Raw genomic sequence first — 18,723 nt, forward strand, 5'->3', positions numbered from 1 at the left:
AGAGAGTCATTTCCTAGGCAGGTTGATAAGAAGTCCAGGGGTCCCCAAGGAGAGAGGGGTCTGGAATTCTCAAGGAGGAAGAAAGGGCAAACTTTTTTGTCCCTCTACATTCCTTAGGATTATATAACAATAATGTATCCTGCTTGAGGACAGTCTCTGGAAAAAACCTTCTGGTTAATCCTGTTATCTTAAGGTGTAAATTATGGGAGTAGGTCTAGTGAGGTCTTTACAACCTCCAGACATTCTTTTGATTCACTGTAATAACTAATTAGAGAGTATATAACTCCATTGCTAACACTAGCAAGGGGGTACTCTTTCTGCCCCCTTCTGATGCCTATGTCAGAAGCTTTCTCTATCTCCTTTATACTTTAATAAAACTTTATTACACAAAGCTCTGAGTGATCAAGCCTTGTCTCTGGCCTCGGGTTGAATTCTTCTCCTCCGGAGGCCAAGAATCCCAGTGTCTTTGTGTGGTTCAACAACAACCTTTCACTACCGTGACTACCAGTGCTTACCCAGTGGGCCCCTCCACCCACAGAGACTAGGATCCTCTGATGCTTGGGCCTGATGGTGTTTCTGGGAAAGCATCAGTCATCCAGTCCCAACAACTCCAGAAGGCTGACTGAGGAATGGACAGGTCAGTACAGTGGCCTCAATGGGAGCTGGTCCTCCTTGCCTTAGACAATCAATATCCTAAGGACCAGGCATTTTGTTTTTATTACTACCTCTTGGGCTATAGTTAATGATCTGCCACTTGGAAGACCGCAGGCTGGCCGGTTATAGATGCTCCTATTTAGGGCCTTGAATCATGGAAAGAAATTTCAACCACCAATCAGACAGCTTGGTCCAATCACACAGATCACCAAGAGAAGGGTCCATGTTGTCTAACGAGACTGAATCAAAATTCTCATCAAACCTGAACCACTCAGATCACTGTTACCACTGTCTGGATCCATTCTCGCATCAAACGAAACAGTAGGTCCACCCCCATGGAAGACATGATTGTGAGCTAGAAGGACCATGCATGCCAGAGTCTGACTCCTGCCGAAATAGGTCGAGTGGTTCTGCTGTGAAGGAGACCACATTTCACAAAGGAGCATCTTCCCCGTCTCCTCCTACAAAACTGACCACTGGCTCTCCGACCCTCCTAGGGGACTCATGTTGGGACCTTGTCACTTCGACAATTTCAGGTTATGTTGTAGCTGTTCCAGTCTGGTCAGCTGACTCTTGTTTTCATCTTTCCAGAACGTCTGCAATCTGACAGAAGCTTTTTTTTTTTTTTTTTGGTAGAGGCACCCAACAAGGAACAGCTAGTCAAGGTCAACAATGGACATTCCACACTTCTTCATTCTCTGATAAGGCTGCTCACACCACTGAGAAGTGGTATAGACTTTTTAAAAGTTTCACTGACATTATTTAAGTTACAGGTATAGAGCATAGTGATTCACAATATTTAAGGGTTATACTCCCTCCTTAGTTGTTATAAAACACTGGCTTTATTCCCTGTGTTGTAAATATATCCTTGTACCTTATTTTATACCTAATAGTTTGACCTATTCATCCCCTATCCCTATATTTCCCCTTCTGTCTCCCCACTGGTAACCACTCCTTTGTTCTCTGTGAGTCTGTTTCTTTTCTGTTATATTCATTAGTTTGCTGTATTTTATAGATTCCACATGTAAGTGAATCCATATAATATTTGCCTGTCTCTGACTTATTTCACTTAGCGTAACACCCTCCAAGTCAATCCACGTCGCTACAGATGGCAAAATTTCATTCTTCTTTCAAAGCAGAGTAGTATTCCATTGTGTGTGAGTGTGTTGATCCATTCATCTGTGTTGATGGATACTTAGGTTGCTTCCATATCTTGGCAATTGTGAACAATGCTGCTATAAACATTGGGGTGCACATATCTTTTCAAGTTAGACTTTCTGTCTTTTTTTCAGATATATGCCCAGGAGTGTAACTGCAAACCAACCCCCAATGATTTCTGACTCTAGTTCCATCACCTCTTCCTGGTCCACATGCCTTATTAAGGCAGTTTGGGCATGAAAAGATTAATCCCTAAGCTACCTCTTGGGTAATGATCAAGATGAAGAGGTGAGGTGTTCTATAAACCTAGCTTGAAAATTCATGATTCTACCCTTACTATTAATGGACCTGAAGCTCCTTTCTTTCCCCTAATGACCAGCTTGTTTTGTACCCACTCTGAGTGGAGCTCCCCCACCCTGAAGGAGAGACTAAGGGAATCAAACTGAATTCTGATTCTTTTATTGAAATAACATTGCCCTAGATCATAATGATAATGATGCTTGGTTGAAAATACTGCCCACAAATTCCTCCTATAGTAGTAGCCTGCTTGGACCATGTTGAAAAGTATAATGGACCTCTGCAGATTTTTTAAAATGACCTTTTCCTATTTATATCTGACCCCACTCCCTGCAAGGAGATCAAACCTGTCCATCCTAAAGGAAATCAGTGCTGAATATTCATTGGAAGGACTGATGCTGAAGCTGAAGCTCCAATACTTTGGCCACCTGATGCGAAGAGCTGACTCATCGAAAAAGACCCTGATGCTGGAAAAGATTGAAGGCAGGAGGAGAAGGGGACAACAGAGGATGAGATGTTTGGATGGCATCACCGACTCAATGGACATGAGTTTGAGTAAACTCTGGGAGTTGGGGATGGACAGGGAGGCCTGGCGTGCTGCAGTCCATGGGGTCTCAAAGAGTTGGACACGACTGAGTGACTGAACTTTACTGAACTGAACTGAACCTCTCCCTGAAAGATGTGGTATGTAGATGGCTGGAGACAAGGTAGAGTGACAGCTCCCGGGGAGACACTCCAGTCTTGGAGCCATGGAGGGAGAAGCACCACCCCAGCATCTGAGGACTGAACACTTCAGACCCCAGGAGGTTTGGGGGGGGGCCCTCTGAGCTCTTTCTGTTTATCCCTTGAACTCAGTGCCACCAGCTGGCCAAACAATCCTGTGGTCTAGGCTAATCTAGCAGCAGATACAGTTGACAATTTAACTTGCTACTGGGTTTGTCATCCCTGTCCGCATTCTATAAAACTAGAAAAACTCTTTGGACGCAGCCAGCTGGTCCTAAACTATTCTGCATGCCTGACACCGCCAAAGGCAGTTCCTGAACCCGCCCCCTCTCAACCTTGTATCTGTACAGACAAATGCATGCATGCATACGTGCTTAGTCATGGCCGACTCTTTGCAACCTTGCGGACTGTAGCCCGCCAGGCTCCTCTGTCCATGGAATTCTCCAGGCAAAGATACTGGAGTGGGTTGCCATTTCCTCCTCCAGGGGATCTTCTTGACTCAGGGATCGAATCTGCATCTCCTATGTCTCCTGCATTGGTGGGTAGGGTCTTTACCACTCAGTCACCAGGGAAGGCCCCCCTACAACCTTGTTTTGATCTTAATGACAAAAATTCACGTGCCTCTCCTGATGCCCAAGACGCTCTGGTCTGCCCTATACAGCAGTCGAGGCTGAAACTATTTAGTGATGCTCTGCAATGTACCAGCTAGCCAAACCATTGTAGCAACGATCTAAATCAAGTTTAACAACAAATTCCAGACTGGAGCAAACTGTGGTCCTTGATATTACATGTTTGTATGTGGGAGAATGTCTGTCCTTTGGGGGCAAGTGTTGTTCATTTATTGCCCCTGTAAAAACATCAGAGATCTGCAGGTCAGTCTAAACTCCTTGTGTGTGTCACTGACTGGCTTTGGACTACATCTTGACTGAAATAAGGCCACTGATGACCTTAGGATTCATTCCCAGTTTGCTGAGTCCAGGACCTTGAGGAGTGGAATTGAAGTCAATACTGCAAATTGACCTCATCCTATTTCTCAGAGTCTTGATGATAATATCCTTAACCAAATGCTAAGTGAGGGAAATGGATCTGATTTGACCCCAGTCAGATTAATCAAGTTGGCTAGTGGAGTGGCATATTCAGCTGAAACTTTGCATTCACCCTTGAAAGTGTCAGACCGTGGGATGGATTCCTGGGCCCTGTGCATCCTTGCAGTCCCTTGCTGGGAATGCCAAGAATGAAAGGCTCTGACTGCCCTTCACCCAGGCCATTTTTCAGGATTCGATGGCAGGAAGCAACTCTGAGAATGAAGCCATGTAAAATCTCCCTCTAGGACAAAGAACAGGCTTCACAGTGCTTGCTATAGAAACAGTGAATCGTCAACTCAGTGTTCCTCATTTGCATCTGTGTAATTCTCACCTGGGCCCAAGGTGTGTCCCCCCTACAAGGCCTGAGTGCAAGAGAAAACAGTGTAAACATACTGTCCATGCTGACTGTTGTATGGGCCTTTTTCCCCCTTACTCAAACGTCTTCTGTCTTCTGCCAGCATCCACGAAGCAGTCACATGCTAAATTATGAACTAACTTGCAAGTAGGATAAAATCAAATCTCAGATCCAACAATAGATTTAGTGGAGGGAAGATGAGGTGGTTCTTTTCTGACTGAAATCAGAAACCTGATAATCAATGGAGGGTAACAACGAGGGAGGAGTTAACGGAAGTTTGAAGAAAGAGAAAGTATAAAAAGGTCATCTTGGGAAGCAGAACTCTGAAAGGAATATTGTCTAAGGGCTAGGAGTCTCCTTGAAATTTGCAGTCATAAATTTAAAGCGATGTTTGCAAGTTAAGTGTTTGAGCTGTGAGTTTTTCTCCAGCCACACTCAAATTGCTTATAGGAGTGGAGAAGATGAAGTGTGAAGTTTAATCACACGTGTACTTTTGCCAGGTAAGTACAATGGAGAGAGAGACAGGATCAGGGGAGCTGAGGTTACATGCGAGGAAATAGTTGTAGTGTTAGACCAAGAAGTCTTAGCTGAGACAGAAGGTGAGGCAATGAGTCGAAAATTGGTTGGAACAATTGACGAGGTGCAGTGAAAAAGTGTTGGCATGTAAACGAACTGGAAAAGTGGAGGCTGTGGTCAGAGAACAGAAGAATGGAAAGTGAGGTTTTCCATGAGTTATTGGTGACAATAAGGTCTAGATCATGACCAAAGAAGTGGATGGAAGTATCCAGGTAGCAGTCAGAGTCATTTGGAAACAAGGAGGTCGAACGACTGGGAAATGATGCTTGCAGCGGTATTCTATACAGGTGTCTCCAAGAATGAGGAGAGGAGTGAGTGAGATAGAAAACTCTTCAATGGCTGATGGCAAGGTACAGAGGATGGGAGGGAAACCACAATGAGGAGAGGCTGCATGAAGGTGGCGTCATCCCGTATTGCAGGCAGATTCCTCACCGTCTGAGACATCAGACACCAGCCCGTATATGAAGACACATCTTTCAAATGAGTGGGGTTTTGAATGAAGAGGAGGAGCAATTGCCTAGAGGTAGAAATAAAGTGGAAAGGATATTGAGTTGACTTTTGCGACCAGTCAAATATGGGATTTTGGAGAAGAATAAAAAACAACCACCATTTGCAAGGACTGCAGAAAAATAGCATCCTGAGAATATAGCTAGACTGTAGCTAAAGCATATAGGTGAAAGAAATGTTTGAAAAAGAGGTAATGGAGGGAGGTTGCTGAGTCATATGGTACCTCTATTTCAAGTTTTTTGAGGAACTTCCATACTGTTGTCCACAATGGCAGTACCAGTTTACACCCCCACCAACAGTGTAGAAAGGTTCTCTTCTCTCCATACCCTGTCCAGCATTTACTGGTTGTAGACTTTTGATAATGGCCATTCTGACCATGTGAGGTGATACCTCACTGTAGTTTGGATTTGCGTTTCTCTAATAACTAGTGAAGCTGTACAACTTCTCATTGCTTTTTAGCCTTTTAGTATGTGCTTTAGTTTTTTAGTATGACTTCTTTGGAAAAGTCTCTGTTTAGATCTTCAGCTCATTTTTTGATTGGGTTCTTTATTTGTTTGATTGTTTTAATATTGAGCTTCATATACTCAATATGCAACACGAGTTTGTGTATTTTGGAGATTAATCCCTTATCTGCTGCTTCATTTGTAAATATTTTCTCCCATTCTGAGAGCTGCCTTTATGTTTTGTTTATGGTTTCCTTTGCTGTGTAAAATCTTTTAAGTTTAGTTAGGTGCCTTTGTTTATTTTTATTTTCATTACTGTAAGGGACAGCTCAAAAAAGATATTTCTATGATTTATGTCAAAGAGTGTTCTGCCTATATTTTCCTCTATGAGTTTTGTAGTATCTGGCCTTACATTTAGGTCTTTAGTCCATTTTGAATTTATCTTTGTGTATGGTGTTAGGGAGTGCTGTAGTTTCATTCTTTTCCATGTAGCTGTCCAGTTCCCAGCACCACTTACTGAAGAGGTTGTCTTTTCTCCATTGTATGTTCCAGCCTCCTTTGTAATAGACGGGGTGGCCATAGTTGCATGGACTTTAATCCTGTTCCATCAATTTCTGTTTTTGTGCCAGTGCTCTGCTGTTTTTATTACTGCAGCTCTGTAGGGTAGTCTGAAGTCAGAGCCTGATTCCTCCAACTCCGTTTCTCCTTCTCAGCATCTCTTTGGCTATTTGTGGCCTTCTGTGTTTCCGTGCAAATTGTAAAATTTCTTGTTCTCATTCTGTGAAAAATGCCATTGGTAGTTTGATAGGGATTGCACTGAATCTATAGATTGCTTTGGGTAGTAGAGTCATTTTCACAATGTTGACTCTTCCAGTCCAAGAACAGGGTATGTCTTTCCATTTGTTTGTGTCATCTTTTATTTTTTTCATAAGTACCTCCCAATTTTCTGAGTACCAGTCTTTTGCCTCCTTCAACAGGTTTATTCCTAAGAATTTTATTCTTTTTGACATGATGGCAATTCTCTTTCTGATCTTTTATTGTTAGTTTATAGGAATGCAAGAAATTTGTGTGTATTAATTCTGTATCCTGCAACTTTACCAAATTCATTGATGATCTCTAGTAGTTTTCTAGTAGCATCCTTAGGGTTTTCTATGTATAGAATCATGTCATCTGCAAACAGTAACAGTTTTACAGGGCATATGTCTGGAGAAAACCATTATTAAAAAGATGCATGGACCCCAATATTAACTAAAACACTATTACAGTAGCCCAGACATGGAAGCAACCTGGACATCCATTAACAGAGCAGTGGATAAAGCAGATGTGGTACATATATACAACGGAATGTTATTCAACCATAAAAACGAACAAAATACTGCTTGTTGCAGCCACATGGATGGACTTAAAGATTATCGTACTTAGTGAAGTCAGAGAGAGAAAGATAAAAATCATATGATATCACTTATATGTGGAATCTAAAAAAAGATACAAGTAAACTTTTCTACAATACAGAAATAGAGTTACAGATGTAGAAAACCAACTTTTGGTTACTGGGAGGCAGGGGAGGAGGCAGGGAGGGATAAATTGGAAGACTGGGGTGTGAATGTATATAATATATAAAACAGATAACTAATCAGAACCTATTGTATAGCACAGGGAACTCTACTCAATACTCTGAAATGGCTTATATGTAAAAGAATCTAAAAAAAAAAAGATCATATGTATATGTATAACTGATTCACTTTGCTGGACAGCTGAAACTAACTCAACACTGTAAATCAAAACTACATTCCAAACAAAAATTTTTTTAAATGAACAACAACAAAAAAGAAAGAAACAGACGCATAGACATAGAAATCAAGCTTATGATTACCAAAGAGGAAAGGGGTCAAGGAGAGATAAATTAGAAATTTGGGATTATCAGATACAAAAGTGCTATCCATAAAATAAATAAGCAGCAGATTTACTATAAAGCACAGGGAACTATATGCAATGTCTTATAATAACCTCTAATAGAAAATCATCTGAAATATGCATGTGTGTATAGGTACACACACACACACACATACATGCCAGAATCACTTTGCTATACACTTGAAACTAACACAACGTTGTAAATCAATTATACTACAATAAAAAAATAAAATAAAGAAGAGGCTAAGGAGAGTGGTAACGGAGTTTATAATAAATGCTGAGACCTTTAGCATATAGTAGGCAGATCAGAAAAGGATGGGAAATCAGGTAAAATTAGGCAACGTACAGAGCATTTTGGCATCAGAGACCAGGGCTTGCCTGGCCTGGATGAAAACACCTGGGGTGCTGGGTGCCTGTGAGTGCCAAGATAAGCGTACTTGTAAGTCATTGTGAGGAACTTTAAACAAGCTTATAACCAACTCTGACTCCAGCCTTTCCAAGAATACTTGCTAAATGACTGAGTAGGGAGAGGTGGTAGGGGGCTACTGTGGAAGGAGGGCTGGGTTTCACCAAGAGCAGGTGTAACAGAACTTTTTACTCTAAAGAGAGACCTAACTCCTTAGTAAATTTGGTTGATCTAAGGTTTTAATGTCCTCCTGAGGCCCGGGACCTGAGCTGCTCAGGGCTGGAGTAAAGCTGCAGACAAATGTGTGTGTGTCCGTGGTGAGGGAGGGGCATGTGATGGAGGAAAAGGCGCTTCTCAAGTATCTTCTGGGTGACCGTACAGAGACAGACCCTCGATACAGACCACAGCAGTGGCCGTTGGTGAAAGAGCTGTCCTCTTTGAGGAAGTCAGGTGGAGGTCACTGATGCTGCTCTTTCTGAACATTGCTGTTGTTGTCCAGTTGCTCAGTCGTGTCTGACTCTCTGAGAACCCAGGGAGGGCAGTCCGCCAGGCCTCCCTGTCTATCACCATCTCCCGGAGTTTGCTCAGACTCGTGTCCACTGAGCCGATGATGCCAGCCACCCACGTCATCCTCTGTCGCCCCCTTCTCCTCTGAAGACTAGCATGCTTAAAGAAACCCTGGAGGAGCCTGAGCAACAGGGAACGAATGGATTGGGGTTTCCAGATGGCTGTCCTCACCAGCGGCAAACCGGCCGCTGCCAGGCCATGTGCAGGCATGGTGTGGACTCCCATCAGCCCAGCTCCTGGTATCTTCGGTCCCTTCTCTGAACATCCACTTCCAGTTCTTGCCTCTAACAACACCTGGCTATTATTGGGGAGTGTTACTTCCCTTACAGGTCTTATAAGTGGTGGTGGCCCACATCTCTCACACAAAAATAGAATCCAAGTCGCACCAGGGGAATGACAATATGAATTATGGATAATTTAATTATCAACTTCAAGGTGAAGGATTTGCCATGGTTTTATTCTTCTGTTTTAGAAAACTTTTCTTTTCCTAATACATGTTGGCCAGAATACTTGGAGAAGTGACATCTATCTGCTGATTATACATTTGAGAGCTTTCCTTAGCTTGTTTCACGTTAAGTCAACAAAATAATGCTAACCTAATAAAGCAGCCAAGGGCCTCCCAGGTGGCTTAGTAGTAGAGAATCCGCCCACAAGTACAGGAGGCACAGGTTCGATCCCTGGGTGGGGAAGGTCATCTGGAGAAGAAAATGGCAATCTATTCCAGTATTCTCGCCTGGGAAATCTCATGGACCAGGAGCCTGGCAGGCTACAAAGTCCATGGGGTCACAAAAGAATTGGACATAACTGAATGACTATACAACAACAATAAAGCAATAAAGCCACAACCCAAGAAGCTGATATTATTTATCTCTGTCTTGAGGGTCTCACAGATGCAGCCATCTCTGTATCTGGCCTGAATTTGACCTTCCACATCATGACCATTAATTTTCCCTACAAGATACCTTCGTAGAGAGTAGGTAGTAAGCATAATGAAGATGATTTTCAAAATCAATTGATATATAAGATGGTGACACACCCTTCCTGTTAGAGCTGAGACGGCTAAATCAAAAGTAGTGCATGCAGAAATGTGATCATACGTGTACTATGAAGGGTTTTGTTTATAGATGTTAAAATTCACAGTAAAAGCAAAGGTGAACGAACTGGATGAATCTATGGAAAATATGAATAAACACTTTATTAAGTAAATAAGGATGAGAGCAAACTTTGCTCTTCTAGGGTGACAGCTTTACATGTACATCTAATATCTGTTAAAGTTATTTAGGACTTAAAGTCTCAAACTTGGAATTATTGATAAGGGGGAAAAGTGCACCTCTAAGAACAGCGGGCCTGAAACAACAAAGGAACAGACTCTGTGGATTTCTCCGTGGGCAGGAGCTGCCGATGGCCCCATGTGCTTGCTTCATTGCTTCACGAATACAGGAAGCTTTCCGTGTTACATGTTCAGTCCTGTGTGTCTATTTTAGCGGGATTTGGGTAGAATGACAGGATTTAACTTCTAAGGAGACGTGAACACTTCATTTTTAGCAACGCTGTGCTGGAGGCGGACGAGCCTGGTCACGCGCGGCCCCACGTGCAGCCACTCTGCCAGGTGGTTCTCATCGGGGTGCTCGTTGTTGGGAACCCCGCTACTTCTGCCCGAGGTTCGGAGCCAGGACCTCGCAGGTTCCCTGCTGCACGGCTCAGCTCTTCCCATGCACAGAGCAGATGGGTGGCAGCAGCAGCAGATCCCCACCTCGGAGGCAGCAACGAAGCATTCCAGAGCCCAGCGATGGTGCTGCTCTTCGTTGGAGGAAACGCTAATTGGAGGTGGCGAGTGAGAGTTAAAGCTGAAAATTGGACTTAGCTTATGAGCCGTTGGGAAACTTGTTAGAGGTTTTATCACCACATTTTGATAAACAGAAACAAAATGTTCACATTAAAAACATGAGTCAATTGTTTCCAATTTAGCTTAGAACAGGATGCTTCAAGGGTAAGCACAGGGGTCACGACATGCTTTCTTAATGTTTAGAAGTAACGCGGTCGTTTGTATTAAAATACTACCAAGTCATCTGGATTCTTGGGATTTCCACTAAATTCTATCTGACCTAAGTAGCAGACACAGGTCCTCTTTCCTGATTTCTCTGGCTGTACCTTTTTACGGCTTCACTGTGGTGGTCACTGTAATGTCTTATATTCTTGTGCATCTTTTTCCTCCCGCTCTTTCACTTTCTTTTGGGAAGAGACCATGTATTTTCATCATTATATCCCTAGAACTGAGTCCAGTGCCCCCAAGTCAAAAGTTAAAAGAGGACAGAAAGAAGCAGCCAACATTCCTTCTAGTAGCGGTCAAGGATGGTCATACAAAATAAAGATAATTTATAGTTTTGGACTGAACTGAACAGTGTTTTTCAACTACAGGCCTTCCCCAATTATAGATTTATTTAGTTTACCATTAAAATTATCTTTGTGGGTTTAAGTAAACAGACTTTAAATCAAGTCTTTATCCACCATTCTCATTACAAGTTGAGCATTGCAGCTATAGGTACAAAATGGCTATGGTGGCATGTGAGGAAATTTTGCCGAAGAATATGTTTAATGATTTTGAGATAATTAGAGAAGAGTAAAAAATCTGCCTGCAATGCAGGAGATCCAGGTTCAATCCCTGGGTCGGGAAGATTTCCTGGAGAAGGGGATAGCTACCTACTCCAGTATTCTTGTCTGGAGAATCTCAGGGACAGAGAGGAACCTGGCAGGTTATAGGTCATGGGGTTGCAAAGAGTTGGACCTGACTGAGTCGGACCCATGTCTTCTCTATTTCCCCTTTTCCACGGCTTGGAGCTCTCTTTATTTCTGTCTCTCTGGGTACCGTCTTCTTGGAATCTCACTTAATTTATACTCTGATATTATTCACTTTTTATATTATAAAAAGTTAGAAATTACATTAAGTATGCAACCACAACTATTTTCAATATGGAACATAACTGTACATGGAGTAAATAGCAAAAGAGACATCCTTAATTATAATTTTAAAACTGGAAAAGCTTGTAGCTATATTTAACAACTATAATGGTTTCTTTGAATGGAGGTCTGTCATTAAATGTATTAGTCACAACTGCATTTTTCATCATGATGGAAATTTATTTTAATCTAACAAGTGATGGAACTGCAAATGTGTATAGCCTGAAAGAAGTAAACTGTGTCATTTATATCATCAGCAGAGATCAGTGGGAGCCGAAGTGGCACCAGATGTACCGAGCCGACCAAAAGGCCACGACCCTGAAATCTAACTGGGCACTGGGCCTGCAGAGCCCACAGAAGTAGACTATGACCTGTTGTCAAGACGAAAAAGCTGACTGCCTGATTACATTTTAAAAACTCAAATAAGACCAACAGTTTCCTAACACAATGTCCAAAATATCCTAGATACAACTGAGAAATCACCCATCACATCAAGAATCAGAAAAACTACAACTTGAGTGAGAAAAGAAAGTGAACTGATGTCATCAACTCAGTCTGAGCTGAATCATATCTTGAAACTGTCTGACAAAGATTTAAAGTAACCATCCTAAAATGATTTAATAAGCAATTACAAATTCTCTTGAGTAAAAGGAAAAATAGACAATATCAGCAAAGAATTAGATTATAAAATATGGAAATTATAAAACTGGAAAATAAAATAGGAGAAATGATCAATTCTCTGGATGGGCACAATAGTGGAGAGAAGATGAAAGAGAATAAAATCTGTGAATCTGGAGGACAGATCAATAACATTTACCCATTCTAAACAAAAAAGAGGGGAAAATTAACAGAACTCGGGAATCTGTGGAAAAGTAGGAAAAGGCACAAAGCTTACATTATCAGAGTTGCAGGAGAAGAAAAAGAGACTAGGGCTGAAAGAGCAATAAAAGAAAAACTTGGCTAAAGACATCCTAAATTTGACAAAAGACATAAATCCACAGATTTGAAAAGCTGAGTGAATTTCAAATTGGAAAAAAATAGACACAGAGACATATTCACAAATAAAATTCTGAAAACTAAAGATGGAGTTGAAGGTGTTATCACTCCATAATTTTTCTCTGCAAGGAGTCAGAGAAGGGATGTGCTACCTACAGGGGACCATCAATTTCAATGAGAGTGGATTTCTTGCTTGAAAACATACAGTGCAGAAGGAAGAGATGTATATTTTTTCAAATGCTTAAAGAAAAGAATTGTCAATCATGAATTCTATATTCAACAAACCATCCTTCAGGAATAAATGGTCAATAAAGACCTTCTCAGATAAACAAAAACTAAAAGAATTGTCACTAGAACACCAACTCTTAAAGAAAAGCTAAAGAAAGTTCTTTAAGCAGAAAGGAACTAGTAGCGTAAGAATCTTGAGGCAAAAGGCAGAAAGAAAGAACAATGGAGAGGGCAGGTAAACCTAACAGAACACCCTTCTTTTCATAAACTTTCTAAATTATATGTAATGATTAAAATAAGAATTAGAATACCATCTTATCCTCAAGACAATGATACTTTAAAGTGGGGAAGATAAAGGGACCTAAATGGAAAAAGAGTTTTCCTCTGCTTCACCCAAAATTGTAAAATATTAATACCAATAGGCTATGAGTTACATGTATACACTATAATACGCAGAACAGCCATATTGTATATATGAAAAATACACAATACATCTAAAAATACTAGAACTAAATCAAGATGAAAACATTAAAAAATGGTCAAGTACCCCATAGAAAGGTAAGAAAAGAGAAACAAAGAAATCAAACAGAAAACAAATAATAAAATGGCACAGTTTACCCCAACCACATCAATAATTACTTACAGGTAGAGAGTCTAAATATATCAACTAAAAAGCAGAGGTTGACAAAACAATTTTTAAAAAGCATGATGCAATAATATGTTTTATTATGACATTTAAAAGAAACTCACTTCAAATTAAAAGACAAGAGAGTTGAAAGTATAAGGATGGAAAAAGGCATACTGTGTAAACATTAATAGTTTTAAAAGGCAGGAGCATGATTGTTCATGTAGAAAATATGCAAGAACTGACAAAAAATATCCTAGAACTAATAAATGATTATAGCACAGTATCTGAGCACAAGGTTAATATATAAAAGTCAAAAGTCAATTACTTTCCTACCTAACAGCAGTGAACACATGGAATTTGAAATTAACAACACAGTACCATTTATAGTGGCACTCCCAAAATGAAATACTTAGGTATAAGCCTAATAAAATATGTATAAGATACATTTAACAAATTACGTATAAGCCTGATATGAGTCAGCCTACAAAGGGGCTTCCCAGGTGGCTCAGTGGTAAAGAATCCGCCTGCCAATGCAGGCGAGACGAGTTCCATCCCTGGGTGGGGAAGATCCCCAGGAGAAGGAAATGGCAACCCACTCCAGTGTTCTTGCCTGGGAAATCTCACCGACAGAGAAGCCTGGTGGGCTACAGTCTGTGGGGTTGCAAAGAGTCAGACAGGACTGAGCGAGCAAACACACATGTGACCCTGAATCTCCATCTGAAGGACAAATGATTCTGAGAACCCTCTTTGGAAGTCACATGAGTGGGAAAATGAGCAATTTCATGAAGCCATACTTGGGGCAGCCCAGGACTTCTTAACTCATGTAGTCATTCCCAGCTGCTCCTCAGAAATCAAGGCCAGCACAATTTCCTGGGGCATGTTATTGCCTCTCTTGCTCAGATCTGCAGATACATCGGTCAGCCATGTTCTTTCCTCCGATGAGGCAACATTAGCAGTGGCCTCTGACTTTGACAGAATCTCCTCTTTATAACCTTAAACCCAAGAAAAACATTTGTAACTCCCTTACCTTGTTTCAAGAGGAACTTACAGTGGTTAACAAAATTACTCACACTATACCACGATCATACAATTCAGAAAATACAAGAAAAAAATACATGAAAAAAATAAGAAACAGGAAATTTAAATAATCCCAGGGGTGGGGTAAATACAGAAATGTATTATCAGAAAAACCTATATGCTTGTAGAACCCACTTTTACCTATAAGATTTCCAGCATCTTACGTTGTTGGGAACTGTGATGTATTGCAAGATTTATTTCAAGCTTTTTTTTCATTTATCAAGATTTATTTGCACACTTTTACTAAGGGGGAAAAGCATGCAAGCTAGAAGCTATTCAGGAAGAACTATACTTCTCCTGACGTTGACCCTGGCGAGACTTTTCTCTTCTGTGTTTTCACAGAGGGGACAGTGAATCAGGACATTCTCTACAGCAACTTTATAGCAAACACTGCCAAGAATCAAAGGTCATTACACATAAAAACTGAGACATTAAAAGAAAGGGAACACTAAGGGTAAATAGACCCACCCCCTTTTTTTCTTATTCCTTATTTACTTTTCTCAGAAATCCCCAACAGCAGCTGAGATTTTGCCCTCAGATATCACTGGATCTATGAAGGGAGAAATATGGTAGGGAACTAGGTTGCGGTTAGTTTTCTCAGTGGCATCTATGCAACTTCAGGTAACTGCTGCTCATCATCACATACAGGACCATCACCAAACTTCAGAAAAGTTCCAGAAATGGGAACAGACACAAACACAACTGTTCATGCAAAGTTCCACTGGGTTTAGAGTAAGAATATGGTAGAATAAGACAGAGCCCTTTAAATTTGATATGGGAAAAAACTTTCGCTAGAGAATAGTTGATTACTTGAGACTAGATCATTGTTCTCAGTGTAAATATAAATACGCTAACTTTTTAAGCAAATTTGAACATAAAACGTAACATCATTATAAAATTTAATGACACAAAAACTCTAAAATTTTCTGTCTCTAAGGTGAAGAGCTTGAGTTGGCTTCTAATTCCCCAGGATAAAGTATACAAGTATCTCCCTTTCCTACGACTCTTCTACCCCTGTTTTTAACATTTTCCTCATGATTTGAGGGGAGAAGGAAATGGCACCCCACTCTAGTACTCTTGCCTGAAAAATTCCATGGGTGGAGGAGCCTGGTAGGCTGCAGTCCATGGGGTTGCGAAGAGTCAGACACGACTGAGTGACTTCACTTTCACTTTTCACTTTCATGCACTGGAGAAGGAAATGGCAGCCCCCTCCAGTGTTCTTGCCTGGAGAATCCCAGGGACGGCGGAGCCTGGTGGGCTGCCGTCTATGGGGTCGCACAGGGTTGGACACGACTGAAGCGACTCAGCAGCAGCAGCAGGAGCAGCATGATTTGAGGAAGCAGGATAGGTGAAACGAGGTATTTTCCAGGCCCACAAGGGGGACCCTTTGCACCAGGGCACAGAGGTTACACAGCACCGCTCTCTGGGTGGATGCGTGATCTGCCGGCAAATGCTAAAAAGTCAAGTTGTCTCCCCAGCACTGGGCCTCACCTGTAAGTCCGGGTGGACAGACACAGACGTAACCGGAGGCTTCAGGGCGGCCGGATGCAGACTGCAGCTGGGCCAGGCGCTCACGCGCTGTCTCCGAGGACAGCTCCACGCACTGCCCGCCAGCCTGGCAGGGGCCACTCCCGCATCCGTCGAGGTCGGTTTCACACTGGACGCCCGTGTAACCTGCAGGATAAACAGCCAGAGAGACTGTGGGCTCAGAGCTCCTCAACCATGGAGCGCGCGTCTGACCGGAGGCTGGCTAGCACGTGGCACCAGGTAACGGGTGCTGGGCCCCCCTCGGGGAGCCGGCAAGGGGATCTGATAAAGGGGGCTTCCGTAAACCTAAGAGCAACAGTGGCATCACTTCCATAGTACCACCCGACACTTAACAAAGACGGACGAACAAGGGGCTTCAGGATCATCTTGACTTGACCTGAAGTTTTAACTAAACTCCAATTCTTCAAACATTCCAACTGTTTGAATGTTAAGCAAGAAAAAAAAATGATATATTTTTCCAGGGTATACATGTAAAGTCAGCAGACTGCAGGTGGGCGCTAGTGGTAAAGAACTCGCCTGCCAATATAGGAGATGTAAAAGGCGTGGGTTCAATCCCTGGGTCAGGAAGATCCCCTGGAGGAGGAGATGGCAACCCACTCTAGTGTTCCTGCCTGGAGAATCCCATGGACAGAGGAGCCTGGCAGGCTATGGTCCACAGTGTTACAGAGTCAGACAGGACTGAAGCGACTTAGCATACACACACACTCAGGAGAAAGCAAATAGCCAAGCCTAAATTCTTCTCTTAAACCTCGAAGCAGAGGGAAATGATTTCCTTACACACAGTGAGACAGAAGAAAAAACTATTTTGTATTTGAATGGATTTAGCTGGGTCATTTTACTAGGGACAAGAATAAAAACAATAAAACATGAATGATTTAGTATTTTATAAAACATTTGGGTATTAAATAAAAAAGAAAGTCCCTGCCAGAACTATTTTCTGTGGTTTTACTGACATATGCACCTGTTAAAACTATATATGTGTCTATTTATCGTGTGTGTTAACGTAACTGGAATTGTACTGACTGCATGCATCCTTCAGTACAGCCTGGTTTCTCTACTCCCTTGCACAATCTATCCATGTTGGAAATATAGAGATCACTCATAATTTTTAACTATTGCCAAGTATTCCATAACATAGATGCACATAATCTGACCATTCCATTCCCTTAGGGGGTTTATATACATTTTTGCTATTACAATATTGCATTGAATAACATCATATATGTGGCTTGTGCAAATGTCTGAGTGCAACACTGGGGTCTATGCTAGGAGTGGGATTTCTGGGTTATAGGTTACGGGCATTTCACATTTTAATAGATGCTGGTAACGACCTCTAGAGAAACTGTAGAGGTTGTTACATGTCTCCTGGCACAGGATAAGAGTATGTATGGTCCAGACCCTTGGCAACACTTGCCATACCAAGCAAAAATGTTTACCAGTTGGCTAGATAAAAAATCATACCTTATCATTGTTTGTTTTATATCTTCCCCAGATATTATTGAATTTAATATTTTTTGAAATTTTTTTATCATTTCATCTTTTTCCACTAGGTTGCTTTTCTTACCGATTTTGACTATTTACATACTATGCATAGTGCTAGCCCAAAAATGTAAATTTAGTAAGATGCTAATATAATGCTGAGGAGTGTGTCCAGGATCACACCAGCTGTTTTGTGAGACGATGAAAGAGATGTATGAAGTTCCTATAGGAACACAATCTGACTTATAATACAAATGACTTCACCTACAGATCTCTGTAATGTCACTTAACTGCTGAGAAATATGTTTTTAAAATAAAATTTACAATCCAAAGTGGTAAAGGTTATAAATCAAATCATGGTCCTTATTTACTTTGAAACCATTCAATGACTTTACTTTTCGCACAGAATAAAGTTCAAAATCCTTAACCTGACCAGCCCCTTATTATCTGGCCCCATTCCCAAATCTGTTCCTGTCCCTAGAATGCTTTCTGTCCCAGGGCCTTTAGAACACCGTTCCCTCCCCTAGAAAACTCTCCTCCAAGACTGTGCTTGGATAACTCTTAAGTTTTCCAACTCGATCTTTTGTTACTTTTTCAGAATGTCATTTCCTCATGGACAGATCTAAATAAGAACCTTTTTCTCTCACATACCCAATTCTTTCCTTTCACTGTCTTATAAAGAATGGTATTATGTGCTTATTTTAGAGGTATCTTTAAAAATTCATCACATATATAATTTTCATTTGATTGCTCAGACAGTAAAGAATCTGCCTGCAATGCAGGAGACTTGGGTTCCACCCCTGGGTCAGGAAAAACCCCTGGAGAAGGGAATGACAACCTACTCCGGTGTTCTTGCCTGCAAATCCCATGGACAGAGGAGCCTGGCGGGCTGCAGTCCACCAGGTCGCAGAAAGATCAGACATAACTGAGTGACTAAACAAACGACATAGTTTTCACTTATTTATGTAGCCGTCTCCCTCAACAGACTGTAAGCTCCATAAAAGCAGAGACTGTGTTTTTTCATTCACCACGCTAGGACTGAGCAACACCTGAGTACTAGGCCTTCAGTCAACTCCTGAATGAGATTCAGACAGAACTAATCAACAATTTAGAAGATAATCCTT

General features: G+C 41.5%; 1 protein-coding gene across 1 annotated transcript in view; it reads right to left on the bottom strand.

Annotated features, from left to right (window-relative positions):
• Positions 1–18,723, bottom strand: part of CRB1 (crumbs cell polarity complex component 1) — a 153,887-nt gene that overhangs the window by 99,225 nt on the left and 35,939 nt on the right. The window contains exon 5 of the mRNA XM_043485819.1: positions 16,064–16,246. Coding sequence (XP_043341754.1) covers positions 16,064–16,246 — 183 coding nt within the window. The remainder of the gene's footprint in view (positions 1–16,063; positions 16,247–18,723) is intronic.

Source organism: Cervus canadensis, chromosome 13 (genome assembly GCF_019320065.1).
Source record: "Cervus canadensis isolate Bull #8, Minnesota chromosome 13, ASM1932006v1, whole genome shotgun sequence".
NCBI lineage: Eukaryota > Metazoa > Chordata > Mammalia > Artiodactyla > Cervidae > Cervus > Cervus canadensis.